Source organism: Schistocerca gregaria, chromosome X (assembly GCF_023897955.1).
Source record: "Schistocerca gregaria isolate iqSchGreg1 chromosome X, iqSchGreg1.2, whole genome shotgun sequence".
Taxonomy (NCBI): Eukaryota; Metazoa; Arthropoda; class Insecta; order Orthoptera; family Acrididae; genus Schistocerca; species Schistocerca gregaria.
The window spans coordinates 571,003,168-571,018,307 of NC_064931.1; the positions used below are offsets into that span (position 1 = coordinate 571,003,168).

The following is a 15,140-nucleotide window of genomic DNA, read 5'->3' on the forward strand; positions in this document are numbered from 1 at the left end:
TCCTGCATTTCAGTACAATTTTCCATTGTTGCAACCTCTCGATACACCACAGCATCATCTGCAAAAAGCCTCAGTGAACTTCCGATGTCATCCACCAGGTCATTTATGTATATTGTGAATAGCAACGGCCCTATGACACTCCCCTGCGGCACACCTGAAATCACTCTTACTTCGGAAGACTTCTCTCCACTGAGAATAACATGTTGCGTTCTGTTATCTAGGAACTCCTCAATCCTATCACACAATTGATCTGATAGTCCGTATGCTCTTACTTTGTTCATTAAACGACTGTGGGGAACTGTGTCAAACGCCTTGCGGAAGTCAAGAAACACGGCATCTACCTGTGAACCCGTGTCTAAGGCCCTCTGAGTCTCGTGGACGAATAGCGCGAGCTGGGTTTCACACGACCATCTTTTTCGAAACCCATGCTGATTCCTACAGAGTAGATTTCTAGTCTCCAGAAAAGACATTATACTCGAACATAATACAAGCATAACACAAGCATGGGCTATCTATTTCGTAAATCTTAGGCGAATTCAGTATTCCGAGATTCACAGTGTCAAGAGAGTGACCAGAATACCAGATTTAAGGCATTACCTCTCACCACGGATAACGCAGTGGCCGAAAGCAGTGGCATTTACGTAGAGTTTTCAGTGCGAACAGACAAGCAACACATCGTGGAATAACGTCAGTAATCAATGTGGGACGTACGACTTACGTATTCGTTAGGACAGTGCGGTGACTGCAAAACCGTGGCCTGGTCAGATGAGTCCCGACGTCAGTTCGTAAGAGCTGATGGTCGGGGTCGAGCGGGGCGCAGACCCCAGACCCCACGAAGCCATGGACGCAAGGCGTTAACAGGGCACTGTTTAAGCTAGTGGTAGCTTCATGATGGTCTGGGCTGTGTTTGCATAAATTATTGACTGGAAATGGTTATGTTCGGCTACTTGGAGACAATTTGGAGCTATTCGTGGACTTCATGTTCCCAAACAACGGTGGAAGCTTTATGGATGACAGTGCACCATGTCACCAGGCCACAGATGTTCGCTATTGGTTTGAAGAACATCATGGACAATTCGAGCGAATGATCTGGCCACTCAGATCATCCGTAATTAATCCAATCCAACATTTATGGGACATAATCGAAATCTCAGTTCGTGCACAAAATCCTGCACCGGCAACACTTTTTGAATTATGGATTGCTACAGCATGGCACACGATTCGTGCAGGGGGCTTCCAACGATTGGTTTGTATGCCACGTCGAGTTGCTGCACTGCGCCGTGTTAAAAGAGGTCCACTTCTAATATCTGACACACTTCCCAATGCATTTGTGCAAGGCTTCATCGGATTTTTCACTGTGATCTTCATTTCACGCCAGACCGGACCTTAATTTCCGGATGTTAGATACCATCTCATGACTTTTGTAACATCATTTTAAATATGTAAGCAAGATGAATAAAGACGTAGAATGTTAATAACGTTTGTTTCATTTAAGAGGGTAGGACGTCAAACGGGCCGACTTCGAGAAGGAGAGGCACCACAGAACATTTTAATTTGCACTGTCTATACTTTTACAAATAAATTCATAAAACTTTGTCAACATGATCAGGACGGATTCAGCATAGCAGTGGAAGTTCAAAAACACGAAAAATAATATTTTTAAATGTGAAATTTGATGATTTTTTTCACTTACTGTTGGCTGCATTTGTTGCTATAGGTACACTTTTCTTCATAAGAGAGATTCTTCGATGAATTTTGCACAACTTACAAACCATACTTACAGGTGTATGAAACTCTAGAATTTATTTAATCTATGGAAAAATGAACTCGCTGTTACGTTTTAAACTTCGTGTTTAGAGAAAACTCGAATTTTATAGTTAATTTTTTTCCACATTTTTTAGCAGATTTGGGAAATTCTAGAGTTTCATACACATGTAAGTATGGTTTGTATGCTGTGCAAAATTCATCGAAGAATCTCTCTTACTTATGAAGATAAGTGTACCTACAGCAACAAATGCAGCCAATACCAAGTGAAAAAATGGTGAAATTTCACATGTAAAAATAATTGTTTTGTAATGTTTTTGAACTTCCTATGCTATGAGTGTGAATCCTGAACCCTTCCTGGTCATGCTAACAAAGTTTTATGAATTTCAAAAAAATTGTTCAAATGGCTCTGAGCACTATGGGACTTAACTTCTGTGGTCATCAGTCCCCTAGAACTTAGAACTACTTAAACCTAACTAACCTAGGGACATCACACACATCCATGCCCGAGGCAGGATTCGAACCTGCGACCGTAGCGGTCGCGCGGTTCCAGACTGTAGCGCCTAGAACCGCTCGGCCACTCCGGCCGGCCTTTATGAATTTATTTGTAAAAGTATAGACAGTGTAAATTAAAATGTCCTGTGGTGCCTCTCCTGCTCCAAGTCGGCCCGTTTCACGCCCTACCTACCTTAACAAGCCTTAAGAGTTTCACATAAATAATTCGTACCTTCATGGAGGGTTGAACACTTGCCACATAAACGTTCTATAGATCTGAAGGTGCATCCATTTATCTCTTACAAGCATAGACTATTAGCTGTAGATGGATTACTTACAACCAGACGAGGCTGCGCAGGCCGGCCAAGTGCTGCAGGCGAACGTGGTGCAGGCGGTTGCCGTCCAGGAAGAGCCACAGCAGCGAGGACAGCAGCGACAGCTGCGGCACGCTGTCGGCCCGCAGCGCGTTGTCCGACAGGTACCTCGACAAACACGTCTTCCCTCTCATTCAGCTCGCCACAAATGGAAGAAGGTAAAGAAGTAGGATGAGGAGTTGGAGGATCTAGGAGAGATAGCTGCACAGTATATTTTCATTGATCAGTGAAACATCCTGCCATTCCGAGAAGATTCGAGACTGGCTTAATAAGAAATAGAGAAAAGTGAAGATGGTGGTTTTAATGATTCAAGTGTTCTACGCAGTCTCCCTCTACTTGAGTACAACACACAGCGTTCATATAACCGTGTGCAAATGTCAGAAAAGTACTCCTTTGGGATATTGTCCAACGCGCGCGTCACATTGACTTGACTGTCGGTCATGTCGTCAGAGCGTTGACCATTCATGTAAATTTCTGCATCTTGTCGTTTTGTGGTAGGTTCGTGTTGACATAAGTAAGTCTCATCACCAGTACTGAGCCAGGCAGTGCAGTGGTTAGCACAGTGGACTCGCATTCGGGAGGATGGCAATTCAAACTCACGTCTGGCCATCCAGATTTAGGTTTTCCGTCATTTCCGTAATTCGCTTCGGGCAAATGCCTTGAGGTTCCTTTGAAAGGGCACGGCCGCTTTCGTTTCCTTTTCTTGACACGATCCGAGCTTTTACTCCCTCTCTACTGACCTCGATGTAGACGGGACATTAAGCCCAAGCTCCCCTTCTTTTCTTTTTTCATCACCCGTGATCACTTTTCCCAGAAAAGTATTGTCCACATTTTGCATCCGAATCAAGTCGTGGCAGGTCTCCACGAATTTCGGTGTCAAGGTATCTGGGAGAAACTCTTCTTCAAAACTTTCTGGAGAATGTCTTGAACACCTGACTTGGAGATACTGCTCCATTGCGATTGATGACAAAACAACGTTGTCACGCTACGGTCACTTGTCCACTACGTAACACTGCTTGCTGACAACTGACTGGTCGAATGCTTATGTGTTGTTTGCAGATATTAGCTCAAGCAGCCACGGTAGTTAATGGTCTGACGTCGCTTATACGACAGCAATAAAATCAGTTTCGAAACTTTCCGGACAGGCGATATACAATCAGGACCCTCTTCCCAATATGTGATATGCATAGCATGTCTTAAGGAACAATTGTAGTTGGATGATTTAAAGAAATAAATGTTTGCGATTACTTATTAAATTTTTCAAGATACAGAGCCACTCGATGTTCACAGAATGGGTGTAGCAAAAAGCCTCTCGTGCAAAAATGTGTTGATAAAATGTAAGTTTCGCAAGTGGTATGACACGTGAGCCGTTATGTTGAAGCTGCTGCTACTTTACCATACTAACTATGTCACACATACACAGTGTGTCCCAGTTCCTTTATGACTGTGCGTATGAAAAATAAAAATCATGGATTATGCCACGAAATCACTATATTTATTCATAACAGTATGCACCAGATTTAATACACAGCTAAAATCGCTTTAAAAGTGTTTTGTGCAGTACAATTTTCTTGGCTGTCCTTAACTGCATCGTAACGGTGCCCTTTCATTGCGAACTTCAATTTGGGGAACAACCAAAAGTCGGCTGGGGCCAAATTCAGTGAATACAGAGGGTTATCCAGGACTGTGGCCAAAAACTCACACGCGATTGTTGCTTTGTGGGCTGTCGTGAGCTGTTGTGGGCTGTTTTGAGCTATTGTGGAGGAGTGACCAGGTACCTGCCTCTTGGTACTAGGGTCAGATGTGACGAATTCTCTCCCACAAACACGAAACGTAACACAAAACTTGATGTTGCCTAACTTCTCCACCACCATTTTCCGACTACAGTTAGACAAGTGCTGTTACATACGCGGTAAGGAAGTCTGCTGCAGCGATGCCAGCCAGCACTTTGATCCTTTATGCAGCTGTCGTTGAAACTTCAAGGATCGTAACACAATTGTACACGAGATAGCATTGCAGTTTGGTATTTCACACAAGCAATCCTAACAGAACTGGCACACACTGCGTATTTAAGAAATACTGAACTAATCAAGGAGTTGAATGATCTTCTAGGAAATTAAGTCTACGTAATAATGCAGTCCGATATCACGTGTCAGTTATGCAATAAGGACACGAACACAACAAACACAAGGGCAAAAATGTCTTGAAAATACAGGGGTCGACAAAAATATTAAAACACGAAAAATACAACACATTACTATGCAAGGTACAGTGTAGGAAAACCGGTGGCATTCGAAACAGATTCCAGTCGTCCTGGGACGGATAAATACACTGATAAGTCAAAACATTATGGCCACTGCGCATCGCGACTTTCGATGGCGCATGGTGACGTTGCGGGCACGTGACGTGGTAACGAAAGATGTAAGCAGAACAGACACAGATGGAGGGCCACCCTAACGAAGATATGGACTGCAAATGGGGAAATCCACTGAGATAAGCGACTTTCACAAAGGGAATATTATTATAACGTAGAGCATGTGAACGATTATCTCGAAAACGGTCGAATGTTCACGCAAAGAGGGAGGTCAGTGATACTACCACTAGGCGCTAAATGTTTGGAAACCCACGAGTCTTCACAGAAAATGGGGCTTGGAAGCTTGTCTGCTCTGTAAAGAAGGATAGATGGTGATCTGTGGCATCTCTGCCGAAAGAGCACAATGCTGCCGCACGCACAAGTGTTTCAGACCACAACGCACATCATGCGTTGTTGAACATAGATCTCCGCAGCAGACCAGCCCTAGTATTCACATGTTGACCCAACGACATCGACAATTACGATTGCAGTGGGCACGGGACCATCGGGATTCGACCGTCAATCAATGGAAACGCGTCGGTTCTCCAGCTGAATCACATTTTTGCTACACTAAGTCGATGGTAGTCTCCATAAACGCATCATCGAGGTGAACGGCGGCTCAAAACGTGCAGCGCACCATCACCAGCATCCCTTCAAGCTTGATGTCTCCCCCGACGGCGATGTCATCTTCCAACAGTATAACTGTCGGAGCCACAACCGTGCTACAGTGGTTTCAGGAGCATTATAGTAAACTCACGTTGATGTCTTGGAAACCAAATTCTCCTGATGTAAGTCCTGTGGAACCCACCTGGATCGCTATCGGTCGCCATCACCGCCTACCCAAATCAGTGGCCCGTTATTGACGCGAATTGCGTAACTTGTAAATAGAAATCTAGTGCCACATATCTTCACAAACCTAGCAACGAACTGTCGCATATCTGATACGCAGCATCAGTGGTGTATTTCGTTTCAAAGACGGACAAACAAGCTATTAAGGGGAGGGCCAAAGTTGTTTTGGCTCATCAGCGTGTAACTCCTACATCTAAATTAATATACATATTTCACAAGCCACCGCACGGTGCGTGGCGGAGGATACCCATTACCACTATTAACCATTTCCTTTAGTGTTCCACTCGCAAAGAGAGCAAGGGAAACATGACTATCTATATGCTTCGGTATGAGCCCTAATTTATTCGTGGTCCTTACGCGAAATGTATGTTGACGGCAATATAATCGTTCTGCAGTCAGCTTCAGATGCTGGTTCTCTAAATTTTCTCAAATTCCCTCCAGGGATTCCCATTTGATTTCCCGAAGCGTCTCCGCAATACTTGCGTGTTTTTCGAATCTACCGAGAACAAATCTAGCAACCCGCTTTTGAATTGCTTTGACGTCTTCCTTTAATCCGATCTGTTAGGGATGCCAAACACTTAAGCAGCATTCAAGAATAGGTCGTATTAGCGACCTACATGCGGTCTCCTTTACAGATGAACCACACTTTCCCGAAATTCTCCCAATAAACCGACATCGGCCATTTACCTTCCCAACCGCAATCCTCACAAGATCTTCAATGGTATTCAAGAGAATCTTATACCATTATTCCCTAAAATAACGACTAGTTCTGGCAACGATGATGAAGATGGACAGCGACTACGCGTTATGGCTGTGGCGGCCAGGCCAGATGCACCATTTCAATCGCGCTCACAAAACCAGTCCTCGACGATGCGAGCTGTGTAAACTGGGGCTCTGTCGTCTTGAAATACAGCGTCACCATTGGAGAGCAAACACTCTACCATGAGACGGACCTAATCAGCCAAAATGGTCATATCATCCTTGACAGTGAAGCGAACTTGTAAAGTAACCATGAGGGTCTATGAAATACTGTGTTATGGCTACGCAAATCATCACTGAGCCCCCCGCTATGTTTCAGTCTTGGGACGTAAATTTAGCAAGAGGTTGGAAAGAGTGTGAAAGAAGATTCATCATACCAAATGACATTCTTCCATTGCTCGATGGCCCATGTTTTACGACGTCGGCACAATGTCTTCCTGTTAAGGACATTTGCATCACTGGAATTCTATATCTCCCTACACTTCCCTTCTTGTGGAGTTCTCTTCATGTTGTTTTAGTGCTGACAGAATTCAGAAGTGCAGCAGTCAGTTCTGCAGTGATTTTTGCAGCTGTTGTCCTCTTATTTTTCCTTACAATTCACTTCAATGATTATCAGTCACGATCACGCAAAACACTTTGGCCCGACTTGTCACTTAGGGGAAGATGATTTTCCGCTTCTCCTGTATGCGGTACAGATCTTCGATATGGTGCCTCCTGCAACAATAAGCACTTCGGCTACATTGGTTACGGAAGCATACAAGATTCGAGCGCCAACAATTTGCTCACGTTCGAATTCAATGAGCCGCCATATCGACTCACAGCTACACAGAAGACTGTTGTGACCACGACTGACACTTACAACGTACTGAAGACACTGCACAGGCGCCGTTCGAGGTCAAATACAACAGCACAACCTACAGGCCTGGCTAGCATCGACATTTATGTTCAAGCATGCATTTCTCACTGTGTTTCCACATTTTTGTCCACCCCCTGTATGTGCGGAATGTAGGCACTACGAATAATAAGCACATGCGACAGTAAAATTGTAGCGTACATGTTAATAGAAAACTGCGAAACATTTTCAGAGAAGGAGAAAAGTTGTGGAAATGATATACTAACAATCTTTCCAGTTGTGTCTGCCCATCGAATAGTCCAGGTGGAAGAAACTCAAGACCATTTTCATCCAGGTTCCTGAAAAAAGAGTAAAGAATTGTATTACTTCAAAATCACCAAAATTAACATTTTATGTTATACACTGGATGATGAGACTGAACATGTAAAAGGAGAAAACTTCCTGACTGTCCTTCACGGGCCCTGCACCCTAGTATCAGAGAAGCTAGCTCAGTATATTCAATACTGTTTCCCAATTTTGAGAGGATGTCATTAAGGTTTTCTTTTTTCCTACAGATATAGCTTTACACGTAGAGTGTTACAGACGGGATGGCGTGCCAGACTTAGATCGAGCCGACACTCTGGATTAACGAGAGTTGATTTGGTACAGTGGCTAGCCCAAGTGTTCCATACCCTAGTTTAGGAAGATACCGGACGTGTTACTAACCTCTCTCTCACATAACATAATATAAAAATCCCATTACATACTTAACAAGGTTCACATGGTTCACGAATAGGCGGTGCAAGCGACTTTCCTCCATTAGGTTTATTGACGACTGTTGCAGCAACATAAATAATTGCCAAATAATTAACTAAACCGAATTTCTTAACCAGGGGATATTTCTAGAATGAAAAAAATCATTATCAACTTTTTCCAAGGTAAGGTCCATACGTACAGGAGTTTACCTATTCCAGTTGTTCATTTCTAGTTGATCACTCACCCATCGTGTTGCAAGGTTGGTTCGACCGTCTGTTAGCGAGGTCAGATTCGCCCTCCCTAGCAGTCATTGTTCCTTTCTCCACTAGCGAGCGCTGTTTAAATGAGCGCTACACCTCAGCACGGAAAAACAGAGCGTTGAGAGCTCATCCCTCTGGATATCAACGACCTGGATTTTTCCATTACAGCACTGCAGCTTCTAAGAAAAGACTCGTGTACAGAGACTAGCATATCCTGATCAGGCATCCATGGTAAAATCGACCACCCTGTCAGGACCTGCCGACAGTGTAATAAGTACCAGAAAACACCTCCGTGTGCTTTATGCCATGTTGTAACATACCATTTACGAAGCTAGTGAGACAAAGGCTCGGAAGAAAAACCATCCGAGTCAGACTGTAGCAGAAGTAGGTATTTTAGTTCCTTTTTAGTCTGACCAGGTAGATGGCCGCGCTAGGGGGACGTTTCTTGGCTCTTACCAGGAGGAATTCGGCTTGGTTCCCCATGACATCGGGTTTTCTTCAGCGTATTTTAAGTTGGAAATAAATGTGCAAGAGTTCCTGAAAAAATACCACTGTTTCCTAACAAGTGCTTACAGCATGAGAAGGGGATTACAAATGAGAACATCTGCATTGCAGAATTTCTGAGACTATTTGGCTCAAATGCCTGATTTTTTGAGGTACTTTCTGGAGTTACTACAAGCTCTGAACATCGGACAGTCTTTCCACGTGTAGAAGGCAAGCTGCGTACCCTGTGTTTAAATGTTTTGCCTATGTCTAATCGGGAGTTGGTGATCCACAGTGTTAGCCAAAATATTTCTCTCTTCTACAGAGCATTTGCAAGAATTTCCCGTGTGCGAGAATGGAGTCCTGATCCGTTTCTCATATTTTTTAGGCAAGAGTGTGGCTTAGCGTGTGCGTAAGTGGTTGGTAAGAAAAGGCCTGCATTAGATGATGAAGTTGATAGGTATCTGGAAATGTTGTTCAAAGAAGAAAAAAAATAACTTGACAACCGTGAATTGAACCTAATATATTGTACTTATTTCCATGGAAACCTGAAGTGTTCTATGCGATGCTTGAAATTCGTAATTTCTAACAGTTATCCTGCTTTACACTTTTCGCGAGGATGCTCTCTTGACTTGTGCCCGGCGGTCTTCGTTCTTCCATCTAGTAATCGAATCTTGAGTATTTTTTAAAGCACTTCGATGACTGAAGGGTATATAACATTGATACTGCTGTAGCGATTACTTTAACCTTGGCTTAATGAGGCTGGCGATTCTTATCAAGACTATTTCAAGGACGTAGCAGTGCCGAGAAGTGGCTCATGTCTGCAAATAAACTTTTCCTTGTGAATCGCCGACGCAATACATTGCGCATTTGTCTCGCACCCTGTGCTTCTTAATAATGGATGGATTACGGGCGCATTACAAGTGGGTAATCTCGTGACGTCACGGAGTCTTTGAGAGCGAGACGACAGATGTTTCAGTGTGGCTTTTAAATTATGGAGGCTCTCCCAGGTTTCCATAAATCTTGTGCATGCAGTTCGCCGCTGCTACTATAATAAGGACATTTGACTTCGGGAAGTCGATTCCCGCCGACGATGGTCTAAGGTCTGCTTGTGAGTAATGTCTGCCACAGCTCACTTATAACTTGCGGACGCAATGCATGCTGGACAATATACGTTCTTACGTCATCAGTAACCCAGCAATAAATATTCTAAAAAATTCTCACTCTTTCACATGGAAGAACACTAGACGCAGTCAGCTGGGGTACAAAAATTCCGACCGGGGAGGGGGGGAAGGGGAAGGGGGGGATTTGACGCCAGGGGGGACACCTGGTAACCCTGTGTCACTATTATTATCAAATCCAGTTTATCATGTCGAACGCGTGAAGATACGGAATAAGGCCAGGCAAAAGGAGATATACTAGCTTAGCAAGACATACATGTCAGATGATAATATAGATCGAAAACAGTCATAAAATAAAAAAGTACTTTTTTGCTATCAAAGACTGTTTTGAATTCCACAAATTTTATACACTGCATCACTATGCCCTCCACTGTGCTTGTGTCACATTTCATTAAACGTACTTATGCTCATATAGTAAATCTACAATGACAATTATGCCCATGCACAAAAATGTTTGCGGCTTACCAAACAAATATAATAGTTCTGGTCTGTTAAGTTGCCCGAACCACATAAATTCATAATTTCAACACTAGTTTCGCGGCACTAACGTCCTTGACGGCAGAAAAGCAAACAGGTGTCCTCAGCTCGATTTAAGTAGCAGTATGAATGTGGGCAGGAACAATAAGATGGAATCAAAGAAATAGAAGGTAGTCATTCACTGGAAAAATACATTTTATGTCTCAGCTTGCCAAAAGACTTATTGTTCTAAGTTTTCGCTGTTGGAGCCAGTTACCACATTATTCTCGGTTGTAGACTACGGTATACTGTAAAATCATGAACAAATGTACCGGCCATACCCTCAGCTGACCTTCGTTAGGGTATGTAATACTACTGGAACTATGAAACTAGAATTCTAAATTTACCCCAGTACATATAATCCTTCGAGAGGAGGTTAACAAATTTTGTAGTCTGGTCATGTGACAGAAATGAAGAGGAAGGAAGCTGAGATACTGTAAGCCCTCTTGGTCTGCGTATGTAACGTGGAGTTCTTCAGCTCTCCATTGTCTTGGCTGCCAATACTAGACGGCACACAAACCGACAGCGGTTGCGAGGCAGGCCCATTACGTGTGGTGGTAAACACTTCCGCGGCACACACTCAACAAGGAAACCATCGCCTGTCAACCGGAATTTTGTAATTTCTTATATTTATAATACGTGAAGTTCAAAAGTCAAATATGTAATATTAATATCCGAAATAGTTCGATCCAACTCTCAAAAATTCTCCAGAAAATCGACATTGACCATTTCTAATGCAACTTACTTCACTAAAGGTAAGGCTGATTTTTTTTCTTTTATCGCTATGGTCTTTTCTTTCGTTTTATTTTTTTCGTTAAATTCGAATTCTTCCATTTCTTATGAAAAATGTCTCTCATTACATATTGGAGTGCTTAAATTAAAAATCACATTACAAATTTATTAACAATTTTTATGAAATATTGATAGTTAAGAATATATATTTGCAATAAAAAGTGGAATTTTGAACCCAGCGTGTAATTAGAAGATGTTGTGCATTTTTCATAAAGAAATTGATTAAACATTTGTTAATCGGCTTATATTGGATATGTGCTGACGTAGGTACTTGAATCAAACGAAAAGATTAAATTAAATTAAAAATGTGACCAAAGTGGGATTCCAACGAGCGATCAGTTGTTGCCGTGGTCTGCTCTATGGGAGGGAGGTGCTTTGGACTCAACTGTTTTAATGCGCGATTGAGATGCACCTCACGTTGCTGGTGAAGTCCCTCCGTTACTCCGTAATATATTTGCGAGGCCAGTAATATATCTAGATTTGAACCCGTGTAATTTCTGACTGTGCGTTACCTGAATGACGGGGTTGATCAGCAGGACACTAACAAACTTTGGAGGTTAACATGAGCATACCGAGGGAAGTAGCAAACAGTAGAGCAATCTCTAGTGCGGTTCCATGCTGTCGTGGATGCACATGGTCATCACATTGAGCCACAGAATAGCATATTTTAGGATGAGTTTATCAGACGTTACCAATTTGAAATACACTACTGGCCATTAAAATTACACAAATTATAGGAATGCCAGAACTAGATTTTGAAAATTCAGTACGAAGTGAAGCCATGGAATGGATCATCTCGAGGCAATGACCTGTATGATGTGATCAAGTGGTGTATGATACTGGACTACTGAAGTGTGGATACACCGAAAATTAAGTTGCCTGTACAGCTGTTGACCTTGTCAAGTAAGCATACTGTTCCATTTCGCTATTCTAATCACTTCATTGCAACGCCGCATTTGCACTTCGGTGACAAAGAAATATGACTCTGTAAGTACTCCATGCTTTGAAGAAATTTTTTTAGTTACTTGCTAAATACTACCTCATTCATGACTTTTGTGAAGCTCTGATAATAATAGTCTGTTACACGGTATTATTTTTTAGAGACTTGTGGATCCTTAGTCTTCACATTAGTTAACTTTCACACATCAGTAGCACATAAATGCAGAGTTTTACAGAAAAATTATGATGGTGGATGGTAGAAGAGACACATCTCCGTATTTTAAAATCGTTTTTGTTCGGTTTTAGCAGGTGTATATCTCTTGTTAGACTTCCCTGTCACTAACAGAAATACTGATGTTCGATGGGTGATCGAGTGGGCAACTGACCAATATTTTCATTATGAACAATGCAGTTCCTTTGAAGGTTAGCTGCAAACATACTTCTGAGCTTATTTATTCATTGAAACGCCGGTCAGAGCTCATGTATCAAACATGAACTGCACCTGCATAATGGGACATGCGTCACATATCAAACACTGTGGCTTAACAACCCATGCGTCACACGTAAACCGACGCGCCATGACAGCCTGTATATGCAACAAAGATGAAATACAGTGACCTGGTAGAGTTAGTGCCGCATTTAAAAAACATAGCGTCACATAGGTGGAAAACTGCAAGTCTCGCGAGGATTGTGGATCGTCCGAGTTGCCTCTCAAACTGGTCGCAGACGTCGAGATATCAAATGCCAGACATTCACAATTCAAACTTTTCACAGTGCAAGAAAAACCCATAGTGTATTCATTGGAATATCTAAACGCAAATCCTCATCTCGGCTGATTGAGCTGTTTGTTAATTGTATTTACATTGTTGTTTTGACTATAGAATCCCAAAAAGTTGAAGCTATGACCAAAATCTGTCCGTTTTCATATTCCATGGAATGACACATAAGCGATCAGTGATAGATCCTGTTGAATGAATCTAAAGTGGCTGATCGTTACAGTTTCAGAATCCATTGACATCGCCTACATCTACATGATTACTTTGCAGTTCACAGTTAAGTGCCTGGCAGAGGGTTCATCGAACCTCCTTCAAGCTATTTCTCTACCGTTCCACTCTCGAACAACTTGCTCGAAAACGAACACTTAAATCCCTTCAAGCGAGATCTGATTTCTCTTACTTTATTATGATCATAATTTCTACCTATGCAGATGGGTGCTAACAGTATATTTTCGCATTCGGAAGAGAAAGTTGATGGTTGACATTTCATGAGAAGAACTTGCCACAACGAGAAACGCCTTTATTTTAACGATTGCACCACAATTCGCGTATCATATCTGTGAATCGCTCTCCCCTGTTTTGCTAAAATGAAGAACGAGCTGTCCTTCTTTGAACATTATTGATGTCCTCCGCCATTACTGTCAGATGCAGATGCCACTCCGCGCAGAAATACTCCAGAACAGGATGGACAAGCGTAGTGTAGGCAGCCTCTGTAGTAATCCTGTTGCATGCGTTCTGCCAATAAGCCACAATCTATGGTCCGCTTTACCCGCAACATAATCTATGTTTTCATTTAAGCTATTCCTAATTCTAATTCCTAAGTATTTAAAGAAATTCACGGCCTTAAGATTGTTGTCATCCATAGTGTAACCGAAATCGGCAGATTCCTTTTACACTGAAGCGCCAAAGAAACTAGTATAGGCAACCATATTCAAATACAGAGATATGTAAACAGGCAGAATATGGCGCTGTGGTTGACAACGCCTATATAAGACAAGTGTCTGGGGCAGTTGTTAGATCGGTTAATGCTGCTGCAATGGGAAGTTATCAACATTTAAGTGAGTTTGAACGTGGTGTTACAGTCGGCGCACGAGCGATGGGACACAGCATCTCCGAGGTAGCGACGAAGTGGGGATTTTCCCATACGATCATTTCACGAGTGTACCATGAATATCAGGAATTCTGTAAAACATCAAATCTCCGACAGCGCTGCGGCCGGAAAAGATACTGCAAGCATCTACATCTACATCTACATTCATACTCCGGAAGCCACCCAACGGTGTGTGGCGGAGGGCACTTTACGTGCTACTGTCATTACCTCCCTTTTCTGTTCCAGTCGCGTATGGTTCGCTGGAAGAACGACTGTCTGAAAGCCTCCGTGCGAGCTCGAATCTCTCTAATTTTACATTCGTGATCTCCACGGGAGGTATAAGTAGGGGGAAGCAGTATATTCGATACCTCATCCAGAAACGCACCCACTCGAGACCTGGCGAGCAAGCTACACCGCGATGCAGAGCGCCTCTCTTGCAGGGTCTGCCACTTGAGTTTGCTAAACATCTCCGTAACGCTATCACGGTTACCAAATAACCCTGTGACGAAACGCGCCGCTCTTCTTTGGATCTTCTCTATCTCCTCCGTCAACCCGATCTGGTACGGATCCCACACTGATCAGCAATACTCAAGTATAGGTCGAACGAGTGTTTTGTAAGCCACCTCCTTTGTTAATGGACTACATTTTCTAAGGACTCTCCCAGTGAATCTCAACCTGGTACCCACCTTACCAACAATTAATTTTATATGATCATTCCATTTCAAATCGTTCCGCACGCATACTCCCAGATATTTAACAGAAGTAACTGCTACCAGTGTTTGTTCCGCTGTCATATAATCATACAATAAAGGATCCTTCTTTCTATGTATTCGCAATACATTACATTAGTCTAAGTTAAGGGTCAGTTGCCACTCCCTACACCAAGTGCCCATCCGCTGCAGATCTTCCTGCATTTCGCTA

The 15,140-nt window shown here is 42.7% G+C and overlaps 1 protein-coding gene across 1 annotated transcript in view; it reads right to left on the reverse strand.

The window, feature by feature from the left end:
• Nucleotides 1-15,140, reverse strand: part of LOC126299097 (relaxin receptor 1) — a 756,631-nt gene that overhangs the window by 370,974 nt on the left and 370,517 nt on the right. The window contains exons 6-7 of the mRNA XM_049990771.1: nt 7,714-7,785; nt 2,598-2,741 (exon numbers count right to left, since the gene is read on the reverse strand). Of these exons, the coding sequence (XP_049846728.1) occupies nt 2,598-2,741; nt 7,714-7,785 (216 nt within the window). The remainder of the gene's footprint in view (nt 1-2,597; nt 2,742-7,713; nt 7,786-15,140) is intronic.